The sequence below is a fragment of the Teleopsis dalmanni genome, chromosome 2 (genome assembly GCF_002237135.1).
Source record: "Teleopsis dalmanni isolate 2A chromosome 2, ASM223713v2, whole genome shotgun sequence".
Lineage (NCBI taxonomy): Eukaryota > Metazoa > Arthropoda > Insecta > Diptera > Diopsidae > Teleopsis > Teleopsis dalmanni.
In genome coordinates this window covers 225,574,726-225,586,364 of record NC_051847.1, presented here as the reverse complement: position 1 = coordinate 225,586,364, position 11,639 = coordinate 225,574,726, and the positions used below count along the sequence as shown (strand labels likewise).

The following is an 11,639-nucleotide window of genomic DNA, read 5'->3' as shown; positions in this document are numbered from 1 at the left end:
AGCCCTGGAGCTATATGCGAAAACCGACAGGCTGCCATACTTAGCACTATCTATTCTCAGAGTAATCACTAACCACACGAGGTGATACGCAGATCTTAGATCAGTCATTGAATAATCACGAAGCTTATGAGGAATACACAAATTAGTCAGTGAGATGGGTGGGACTAAGTCGGAAAAGGCTCAATATAGATTAAAAAAAAATCTTCATACTATTTTTCTAAAGTTCCAACTATGTTGTTCATAATATAAAGCAATACTATATAATTTCGTATCAATGTTGCAACAAGAAGTTCAAAAAAGACAATAAGGGTCACATGGATCAGAGTTCTTCAGCAATTAACTTAACTTGCTTATTTACTTTGTTGTTGTTGTTGTTGTAGATTGTCACGTTCACGTCAAAATTGGTTCTTTCGGGCTATGATGAAAGTGCGTGTTATACAGAGTATCAGATCAGTTTGTCAATATCGTATTATTATTATTACTTTTGTACTTTTTGGTTGTGCCACAGATTGCCTTAAACCGACATTTGCTCGTCTCTCTCACTCTCAATTTTTTAATTTGCATTGAAAGCAACAACAATTTTAATTTTGACGTGCCCTTGACATCCTACATAAAAGGGACCTTAGAAAAGTAATTAACATCATAAAATTAAATATAAAAGTTATATTGTAATAAAAAAGAAAAACTTATTTACTTGTTTAAAAATTATTAACTTCTTTCAATTTAATACTTTCTTCGACAATATTATTTAATTCCAATAATTTTTCGACATCTGTTGGTTCAAAATGAAGTAAGGCTAATTCAGCTGTCCAACCAATTACATCTACGCGCAACTGCAAACGTATTTTGTCATCATCTGTCATGGCATTAGTTACACTAGTAGGGCCAGCTCCTTGCGAAATATTACTTTTAAGATTGCGCAAACGTTTCAATGATTCCTCAGTTTTTTGCACAGATGTCAGTACATCCGATACAGCCAGGTAATAGCTATGACAGACAGATAAAATTTAATAATATATTTTGAAATATAAATATCAATTTATAACTACTTACTCTGCTGTAATTTTTTTAACGACTTTTCCTAAAACAACATTGACAGTGTCGTTTCCTAACTGCTGACCATATTTAGTAGCAAATTGCTTAAGAGGTCGTATCATTTGTTCTACATAACCAGAAGATCGAGTAGGAATATCACGATTTGTTTTACGATATAAACGTGGTAAATCATTGACTTGTCGCACATTTTCCAAACCACTTTCAGCAATTAATATATTCACTAAAGCATCTTGTACATTTGTTAAGTGAACACTTATTGTTGATTGTAATAAAACAATTGATTTCGCTACAGTTTCACTTATTAAAGTTGTTTGTTTATTTTTTGGTATGCATGCACTTATAGTTTCTTGTATTTGTGGCAAAGTGGCAGTAAATTTTTGTATATCATCATGCAGCGTTATTAAAAAATCTGTTTTATTAAAACCAGCTGGTAATTCATTAACTTTATTTGTAGTTATCATTGGCATAACAGTTGAAATCCAGCGCGATAGACGTACTACAATTTGTATATTTAATCTATAGAATTTGGGAAATACTTCTGGAAGATAAAGGCCATCAGCCCAACAGCGTAACATTGCTTTATAAGCTTTATTAAAAGGTAACAAACGAAATGAGTTACGCTCATTATCGGCATTTGTCAAGTTATTATTGTTTAATGGTGGTTCCAGCACTGCCTCAAATTGTCCAGCAATATCCTGTAAATACAATTATATATTTATAAATCATTCATATATTTATTCAAACTTAAAAGTTTACCTGAAAACATATTTGAAAATAGACTGGCAAATTCCAACGGGCCTGAAAACTCTTCGTTTGTTTATGCTGTCTGAAGTGTTCAATAGCTTCTGGAGTTGATAATAATTCTTCAATTTTGCTTATAAAGTCCCGTGTACATTTGTATTTTGTGTAAAATATTTCAGCATTACCGGGTGCAAATATCGACATCATGTGTGTTTCAATACGGCTAGCTACATCAACCCAATAGCTATTGACTAAAAAGTTGAAACCATGTAACTTATCAGTATATTGTGTTAATCTGAGTAAATCGGTCATATGCAAAGATATAAAATTCAGCACTTTACTGTAAATACCACCCAGGCCATGCGGTGAATTTTGTAAATAATGTTCAGAAATTGTGGTATTCATATATGGCGCTAAAATATCATCGCGAAATACTTTCTCAGCTACATCACACATATCCAAAGTAATATAAATGCGTAGGCTACGCTCTAACTGCTCTGCATTTGCACTTGTGGCATTTTTTAAGGATTCATTGAAAAATGTACGTAATTTTTCTAATACATCGTGTTCAAGTTGTAAAATTTTAACTTTTTGCTCCTCATGCAGTACTTCCATACAATATTTATTATGAAATTTCAGCTGTATAAGATCCAGTGCAGCACGTTCCAAATCTACAACACGTAATGCTGAATTCAATTGGTTAGCTAATAGGTTTTCCAGTTTTTGTATAGTTTCGTTTACTTTTCGTAAACTTAGCAAATCACGTTTTTGTTCTCTTAACATTTTTTTCATTTCTAAGTGTGAACGTATTTCCGATTCATTTTCTTTAATCGTATTTAGTATACTTTCCACTTCCTCACGAAATTGCAATAATGGTTTCTTTAGAGCACCAATAATGATATCTAAACCATTTAAATTCGCTGATAGACTTACAAAATCAGCGTAGTCTTCATTGATCAAGTCAATCATGGCAGCACGCAAACCTTTTAAGTAAATTCCCAAATTGTCTCGCAACTGTTCCAAACTGGGTGCAGTACGATTTTTATGCAAAAACTCGTCAACGGAAAATGTAGCCTAATATTTTATTATTATTTGTTAATTGAACAATATATTAACGGTTTAATCGATAAATATTACATTTAGAATATATTTATATGTTTTTAATTTTACCTTCATGAACTCATTTTTATCAAAACACAGTTCCTCACCGGATGCTGCAGTATTTTTTGAAATAAGCGCAGTTATTTTATTTTCTGTCATTTCGGTTTTTTGTGACTTTAATTAAAAAGAGATTTAATTTTAAAAATATAAACAATTTAAAGACTAATTTAATGAACTAAAAAACTATTTGCACATTCCCTACATGTAAAAATTTGCCACGGCTATTATTTATTTTATTGTCTTGCGTTTATGTTTTGGTTTTCATATTCGTCAATAAGAAAAATGACAGTGTTGCATTTTTATAACTAAATATTAATCAAATCTTACAAATTATTAAAAATTCTAAAAATACTTTCGAGTAAAACTGTTTATTGTAAAGGCCGTGAGCGAATTCGAGTAAATTGATGGTAAATTGAGGGAAATAGTAAATTATATGGCTATGGTAGCGAATGTTGGTATTTACCAGAATTTCGAGTAGGGTAAATTAGATAAGAAATAAGTAAATTAAGTGAAAACTTTATAAGATGTTTAATAAATAAATAAATAAATTTAAAAACTTTTAACCAAAAATAATAAATAAGTGCAATAAATAAATAAATATTTACATAAGTGCAGTGCAAAAAATTCCTTGAAAATTTCAATTTACTTTACCTCAATATACTCAAACTCGCACACGATCTAAAAATATTTATTTTCCAGAATTTTGCATATTTTTGAAATATTTCATTTCCAAAATTTTCAAATTTGTGAAACTTTTTGTTTGAATTTTGTTGAAATTTCCAATGAACGATCACAATAGTTCGCTTATTGCGTTGGCAACATTAGTTGCTAAAATGCTTGGCTACTTCACAACTAAGTGATTAGATAGAGAAAGTAGCGTTGTTTTGCATACATTTATGCAACTAAAGGCAACCTGCTGTTTTTTACCACACTTAAAAACTGCCGAAAGCACCTAATGTTGTGGTTATATTTTATGATAGCTGGCAACTCTGTCCTATGTGAGCAATATTGACATTTCAATTCGTTTAAAATAATTAATTCTGAAACATTTGTTAGAAAGCGAAGATGCCTGAAAATCAAGGATTTCGTAGAAATTTTAAAAAGTTTTCAAAACCCAAGCCTAATATTATTGTTGAAGATAGTCCCGTCCTTAATGCATTTCAAGCTTATCGCGCAGAACTAGACGCCAAACATGATCGCCACGAAAGAATCGTAAAACTAAGCCGAGATATAACGATTGAGTCGAAGAGAATTATATTTCATTTACACAGCATTGAAAGTAATAAGAATAATAGGCAGAAAGTATTGCAGGAAGCAGAACAAAGATTGCAAAAACTTATTAACATAAATTTTAAAGCTGTAGCAAAAGAACTTCACGGACAGGATCCATACCAATTTCGTTCGGCTTATTCGCCTGGTTTGCAAGAATTTATCGAGGCCTACAGTTTTTATGAATATTTTAAATGGTCTGATAATGAAAAACAGGGACTTTCAGATTGGCATACAATACAGAAACAAATGCAGTATAGTGATGAAGTTGAAGTTGAAATTGAAAAGAAGCAGGAATCACTGGAAGAGCCAGCAACATTAGCAGAGGCCGTAAATACACCTCCAAATGAGGAAGTTAAAGGTAAATAAATTAAAAATATGTAATAACTAATTAATAATAACTTTTTTATCCTTGTTATAGTGTTAGAACCAGTAAAGTTTGAATTTTTTATGGATCCAACAGAATATGTTTTGGGTATTTCTGATTTGACTGGTGAACTAATGCGTCGATGCGTCAATTCGCTAGGTTGTGGGGAAACAAATGAATGCGTAGAGACATGCAAAGCTTTGCAAAATTTATATACATGGTAAAAGTATTTTTATTTAGTTAAAAACAAAAAATCTTGTTTAAATAAGTTAAATAAATTGCAGCTACATAAGTCTACGTGTTCAGCGCTGTCGTGAACTGTCACGCAAAGTTTACACTATGCGTCAGAGTGTTATTAAAGCAGAGAATGTTTGTTACAACGTCAAGGTACGCGGCGGTGAAGCAGCCAAATGGGGTTCTGTGTTTGATAACAAACCAGGTGATGACATTGATGAGGGTTTCTTCTAGTATGGACTTATACTCTCTATAACTTTGCTTATTTAAATTAAATTGAAAATACCATAAAGTTTTAATAAAGTATAGTTTTTTATATTTAAAATGTTTTTTACATTTTATACTTTGTAAATAAAATTATAAAACTTAAAATAGATTTAATACAGACATTAACAAATTAATTTACAAATAATATGGAATTGCTGCAACAATTTACTCCTCTGCCTTATCTATTTCATCTTCGGTATCGTCATCATCATCAGTAGGCATATAATCCGAACCCTCATCATCAATAAAAGGATCTTCCAAATCATAATCATCAAGATCGGTGCTATTGCCACTAGCTGCGTCAATTTCGGCATAATTTTGCTGTTGTCGTCGCTGGCGTAACCTCATCCGATAATTTTTATAATTTTGTGCAAAATTTGCTTTAGAAAGAAAACATCAGATTATATATAGAGCCAGCAGAGAAAATGATATATGAAAAAAAAGAGAATTGTTTTAATCTTAATGCAGCAATTTTTATTAGTGCGATTAATGCGGATAATTTGTGAAGAGTTAAAAATTCATTTAAAAAGTACTTACTGTCTGCCGGGTGGCTGTATTGTTTAAAATGCATTGGATTTCGACGATAACATTTATTGCCAAATGGGCAATCAGGTGTGCCTGCAGGTGGAGGTGAATAACAAGGACGCTTATAATCATGATCGCCAGGATGAGCTTCTTCAATGCGATGCATGGGATTTTGCCTAAAAACTTTCAATAATAACAAAAAATAAAAGATTCTTTTAAATAATATTCACCTGTAACAACGTATGCCATATTTGCAAGACTCCCTTGATGTAGAGCTGGCATCGCTTTTCTCTACTTTCACTGCAGGTTTTATGTTACTCGGATTAATTACACCAGAACTAGAAGCTGCTGCTACTTCGTTATCTGCTTCCTCATCAGAAGGTTCAGCTTTTATATTAGAATTACTAACACCAGAACTAGAAGCTGCTGCAACTTCATTACCTTCATTTTCATTTACGGGTTCTGTTTTGATACATGGAGTTGCATTGTTATTAACGCTGGATTCACCATTTTCATTACCATTTGTTTGCAAAGGATTATCATCATCTTTAGTACGTTTCGCCGCATTTGTACTTTCGTTACTGTTGCTGTCGTCGTCTTTGCTTAACATCCACACTGGTAGTTTCCGTTTTCTAACCTGTTCTGTGCAGTTATTGGATGCAGTTGGTATATTTTGATTAATATCAGCAACAGCTTCTTCCACTGCTTCATTATTTTCTGTATTGTTTACGTTTTCTTCAGAGGCGTTGGCTTGTTCCAAACTATTTGTTTTAAGTAAATTACTTTCCACTGATGACTCACAATTACAATCGTCTTCTGACAACATTATTATAATGGAAATAGATCAACTTATTTTATAAATTCTGTTATAAGAAGTTTTTATAAAGAGCGCTGTTGTGAAATTATGGCGCAGTTTACATGTTTTGACTTGCTACTTGCAAAACTCATAACTTAAACTGATTGAACTATTTTAGTAGTGCTGTAAAGTGTCAAATTTTAAAAGTTAAGAGGTGATGTTTACATAGCTTCCACTCTCTGAGAAATTCTGCATCTCACCAATATTCATACTCAATACTCAATTATCTATCTAAAATTATCTAAAAAAATTAGCATTTTGAAGATAATCTGTTGCGTGAACGACCCAAAATGCGCAATCTGATTATTTTGTTGTGTGCAAATAGTTGGCAGCAATCGTGTCAACAGCAAAAGCGAAACATATGTTTACAGTGAAATACTCAAAAATTCGTAACTTTTAATATCATTTAAATTTATCATATAGTTTATATTATTTAAAATGCCAAGACAAAGCGAAAAAAATAAATTTTAAATACTTTACAAAAAATAACTGTTGGGGAATTAAATTCTGTTGAAGAATTTGGAGATGGCGGTAATTTCCTATTTAAATTTATACATATATTTTAATAAAAAGTTACATGTTTTCTATGTTAATAGAAATAATAGAAGAGAAAGTTGACATTATAGAATTTTCTGGTTTATATGGCCATCGCGAAATCACGGTATGATGTCCCACACATAATGCATTCTGTGCCAAAGTGTGATACATTTTTAACAGATGCATTGTTGCAAATGGATGAGTTTCGGTTTAAGCGCTATATGCGCGTTAATTGAGCAACATTCAGAAAAATATTTAATTCTGTTAAGAATGATGAAGTATTCAATGGTGCTCGCGCAAGTCAGTCGAATGACTTCTCCGAAACCCATAGGAAAAGATTTAATGCTTGTTTTAGCTCTTATCGCATTCGCATTGAGCATTGTTTCGGTTTATTAAAAAAGAGATTCAGATTTAAAATGAAGTTATATAAAAATATCATTTTCCTAAATATTGAAATATTTGTTGTTTTTATTTTCATCAATATCCAACGTTATTACTCTTACAATTACTGATTTTTGTATTTCAAATCAATTTCATATTTTTTGAGTTCAAGCTCAAGTTTTAATTTTTCCAGCTCCAATTCCTTGTGAGCTTCTAATTCCATTTTTTTCATTTGAAGTGCTTGTGCTCTGTCTAAATCTGCGTTTTCTTTCATAATTTTTAATTTCTGTTCCTCTATTTCGATTCTGCGTTGTTGTAGCGCAATAATGTAGGATGTAGAATCGCGTTGTGCGTAACTAGATCTTTTTCGATTCATTCCGCGCATTCTAGATGATGTTGAGGAAATTGGAGAATCTTCCACTGCACTGTCCGAATCAGTTTCATTTCGGACATTTGTGGGCATAGCAATGGCTTCTACTTCTACTTGTGGTGGGTTTATAAGACACTCCACAGGAGCGTCAGATTCCACAATGTTGACGTTCACATTGCTACGTCTGCCAAAAATGTCATACAGCAAATCGAATTTTGGGCATTTCTTTAACACGTGTTCTAATTTTATCATAATTATTGAAGCATATTTTAAGAAAATATTAAACTTATTACCTGTGACACTTCTCTCCCCCATATCTGCTGTAAGACCAGCGCCAGTGCTCTGCTTCCACTCCATAGCGGAAATGAAACTTGCCTTTAGGAACTGCTAAGAGAAAACTAAGAGCGTAACACAAAAAAAGTGCCAAATTATGCTCTTTACACAGATTTTCGTGGAACAGCTTTGTATAAAGTCTGGTGAGAACAAATAAGCAATAAAAAAGTTTGAATTCAAACCAAAACAGCTGATTCACACATCAACACAAATTTTACTTGAAAGAAAGTAAAGTCTGTGTAGCTATTTCAAATTTTGACAGGGATGTTACGCTCTCTCGGATACTCTCATTTACTCGAAAATTTCCTGGAACGCACTTGTGTATACACACTTGTGTTACTCAAAGTTACTACGAGTATCTCGTGCAACAGATCTAATATAATAAAACTTTTTCAAAATCCGTCGCCGTAACGAATGTACCAGAAGAAATCATTATCGCGCACAAAATTGTTTAAGAAAATTAATATCTGGTCTAAAATGTGTGCAAAGAACAGCTGATGTAAATATATTTAATAACTAGATAAGCACTCAAGTTTAAAGTGATAAGTTTTAAACGTAATCGTTTAACACAAAATGTGATAACAAATAATATTATTTTGTAATTTTTGAAACAAATTTAAAAATATTAAAAGACTTTCACTTAAAAGTATGCGAATTATACGGCCGGCATTCGTTTGCATTATCATCCATTAATAGAATTCTATAAAAAGATTTTAGATCAATAAGATCATACAAGAACTCTGAATAAAAATGATAAACACTGTGTGCAGCATATTTAATTATTTATATTTTGCATTCCCTCCGCCCTTCGAGGTTGCATGGTAACGGGTTTGCAAGATTGTCGTGTTTTCTGAATGTAAACTGAGCTTCACTTGTGTGTATTTTTATGTCTACGAATGTGTGTTTAATCGTAGGGGTTAACTAATAAATGGCATTCTGATAAAGTAAATTTTATTAATGTATTTGTTAATAACTATACACGTTAAAATATTCTTTTCCTTTGTTGGTATTTCATTTACAGTTCACTACTTGAGTAGTTTAAAAGGCGTTGGACTTGGACTTTGTGTTTATAAATTTTCGGTATTAAAACTAAATTCAGTAATTGAAAAAATAATTTTTTAATTATTATTCCATAATTATATTAATTTTTTTTAGTATAAATGCTCAGGATGACTAAAGAAAAACTGGATGTTATAATATTTGGTGCAACCGGGTTTACCGGCAAATATACTGTATTTGAAGCGGCATCAGTGCTGGGAAACTTACGTTGGGGTATTGCCGGTCGCAATCAGGCTAAACTCCAATCTATCCTAGAGGAAATGGGTGCAAAAGCTAAACAAAATTTAATGGACACACCCATTGTTATTGCGGATGTAGGTAATGAGGCATCATTGCTGGCAATGGCACAACGTTGTCGTGTATTGGTCAATTGTTGCGGACCCTATCGTTTCTTTGGTGAGCCTGTGGTACGTGCTTGCATAGAAGCCGGCACACATCATGTGGATGTTACTGGTGAAACACAGTTTATGGAAAGTATGCAGTTGAAATATCATGCTAAAGCACAAGAACGTAATACTTACATAGTGTCTGGCTGTGGCTTTGATTCAATACCATCCGAAATTGGTATTTTATATGCAGAGAAAAATTTTGATGGCACTATTAATTCTGTAGAAACATACTTGAAAACAGTTCGTAAACGTAGTCCTAAATCTGCTGGCATACATTATGGAACATGGGAAAGTCTTATACATGCTATAGGTCATCTACACGAATTAAAAGATATACGTCCGAAATTGTTTAGTGAAAAATTACCAAAATTTCAACCTAAAGCTCAGCGCCGTCCACCGATTTTCAAATCTGAAGTTGTCGATCGAGTGTGTTTACCATTCCCTGGCCCAGATTCAGCAGTTGCTGCTCGTACACAACGTTTTCGCTATCAATTCGAACGTAAACGTCCTGCACAGGTAAATAGTTTTGTAGCCTTTGGTTCTTGGATAGAAGCAATTATTGTTGGCTTTATGGCTATCGTGTATGGTATTATGGCACAATTTTCATTTACACGTAAATTACTTTTGGACTATCCAAGACTTTTCACATTTGGTTTTGTTTCACATGAGGGACCATCTGAAATTGTAATGAACAATACACATTTCTCATTCACTATAAAAGCACTTGGCTGGCCTAAGTCTTCAAATTTAGCTGAACCCACCGATCAATATAAGGATGCACCAAATAAATCAGTGGTTGTTAAGGTTTCTGGTACAAATCCTGGCTATGGAGCTACATGTGTTGCATTACTTTCTACAGCTGTTACAATACTGAAAGAAAGCGATAAAATGCCATCAACTGGTGGAGTCTTAACACCAGGTGCCGCCTTTGCTAAAACTAGCATTATAGAAGAATTGCAAAAGCATGAACATGGACTTAAATTCGAAGTTTTAAATAAATAAATTTTAAAGCGTGTGACGGATGGTTATTTGGAAACGGTTATGGTTTAAAATTATCATACACATACATACATACTTGTTAAAAATTATACAATAAATTTTTTTTTATAAAAAAAATAATTTCGAAAAACATTTTGGGTTTTACTTTATGTTAAAAGCATATACTTTATGATATTGATATGATATTATGATATTGTCTATTAAAATAGTCTATACATTTGAACCACATTCTTTAATGAATGTCTGATGTGACCCTTAATCAAACTAATGTATTTTAGTGGCTAAATAAAATAGTTTAATATCTGTAATAAATATTGTTTAATTTCGAGGCCATAGTTAACCTTTTTGGTCCATGTGCAACCACTGCGGTCCTTTTAGAACACTTTTGTTCTCCTTATCAACAATCGCTAATTCTTGGTATCACAACAGGTCATTATTTATGCTTAAGTGGGTTTTGAACACCAACGTCATCTAACCTAACCAAGAAATATTTCTTAATTTTTCTTTTTTCAATTTATTGGATTTTTCAAGAGTTTGTTATTGTCCAAAAATAAATCTATTGAGATCTTTTTAGACGAGTAAGGAGAGCTAATACCTGCGCATCAGTTAGGTTTCTGCACAAAATTCTCATTCATCGACCAAATCCATAGAACTTGAACTAGAGTTATTGAAAACATCTTCGAATAAAAAACAGATTTGTACTTCGGTTTTTCTTAAAATAATACTTTAGCCTAATAAAATCGTGTCTATCAGATCCTTTTATTCGCATCAAACAAAAAGATACGTACTCTTACCGTAATAAAACAAAATGTCCCCCAGGACAATGTGTTGGAACCTATTTTTTATATACGCTTTACATATGATTTACCCCACCTCAAACATTGCATCACAGCAATATTTTCATACGAAACAGTAATTTTAACGGTCTAAAAATCAGATCTAGTGTATCCATAGCTCGACCATTATATTATCTAAACAAGTTCTTAAAATAGACAACTATATTGAGCATTAAAATAAGTCTGTCCTTTACAACTTCACATACAATTATCTTTTATATATAATTAGCTTAGGAATCTTGTGACATAATACTGCTAA

The 11,639-nt window shown here is 32.2% G+C and overlaps 5 protein-coding genes across 5 annotated transcripts; 2 read left to right on the top strand and 3 right to left on the bottom strand.

Moving 5' to 3' along the window:
- Positions 1-362: 362 nt before the first annotated feature.
- LOC119680777 (conserved oligomeric Golgi complex subunit 2-like) lies at positions 363-3,213 on the bottom strand. The gene is made up of 4 exons (XM_038093748.1): positions 2,968-3,213; positions 1,813-2,871; positions 1,054-1,751; positions 363-987 (listed from the first exon to the last, which is right to left on the bottom strand). The coding sequence occupies exons 1-4, from the start codon at positions 3,055-3,057 to the stop codon at positions 699-701; spliced, it is 2,136 nt and encodes a 711-aa protein (XP_037949676.1). The 5' UTR covers positions 3,058-3,213; the 3' UTR covers positions 363-698.
- Positions 3,214-3,756: 543 nt separating this feature from the next.
- On the top strand, positions 3,757-5,138 carry LOC119680022 (translin-associated protein X-like). The gene is made up of 4 exons (XM_038092634.1): positions 3,757-3,956; positions 4,015-4,588; positions 4,649-4,814; positions 4,879-5,138. The coding sequence occupies exons 2-4, from the start codon at positions 4,024-4,026 to the stop codon at positions 5,060-5,062; spliced, it is 915 nt and encodes a 304-aa protein (XP_037948562.1). The 5' UTR covers positions 3,757-3,956; positions 4,015-4,023; the 3' UTR covers positions 5,063-5,138.
- A 54-nt stretch (positions 5,139-5,192) lies between these two features.
- Positions 5,193-6,836, bottom strand: LOC119684332 (aprataxin and PNK-like factor). The gene is made up of 3 exons (XM_038098357.1): positions 5,851-6,836; positions 5,633-5,796; positions 5,193-5,475 (listed from the first exon to the last, which is right to left on the bottom strand). Exons 1-3 carry the CDS (start codon positions 6,444-6,446, stop codon positions 5,261-5,263), a joined length of 975 nt encoding a protein of 324 aa, XP_037954285.1. The 5' UTR covers positions 6,447-6,836; the 3' UTR covers positions 5,193-5,260.
- Positions 6,837-7,513: 677 nt separating this feature from the next.
- Positions 7,514-8,282, bottom strand: LOC119677304. The gene is made up of 2 exons (XM_038088574.1): positions 8,058-8,282; positions 7,514-8,003 (listed from the first exon to the last, which is right to left on the bottom strand). Exons 1-2 carry the CDS (start codon positions 8,119-8,121, stop codon positions 7,519-7,521), a joined length of 549 nt encoding a protein of 182 aa, XP_037944502.1. The 5' UTR covers positions 8,122-8,282; the 3' UTR covers positions 7,514-7,518.
- A 548-nt stretch (positions 8,283-8,830) lies between these two features.
- On the top strand, positions 8,831-10,641 carry LOC119682486 (saccharopine dehydrogenase-like oxidoreductase). The gene is made up of 3 exons (XM_038095938.1): positions 8,831-9,041; positions 9,119-9,177; positions 9,253-10,641. Exon 3 carries the CDS (start codon positions 9,258-9,260, stop codon positions 10,545-10,547), a length of 1,290 nt encoding a protein of 429 aa, XP_037951866.1. The 5' UTR covers positions 8,831-9,041; positions 9,119-9,177; positions 9,253-9,257; the 3' UTR covers positions 10,548-10,641.
- The last annotated feature ends 998 nt before the right edge of the window (positions 10,642-11,639 follow it).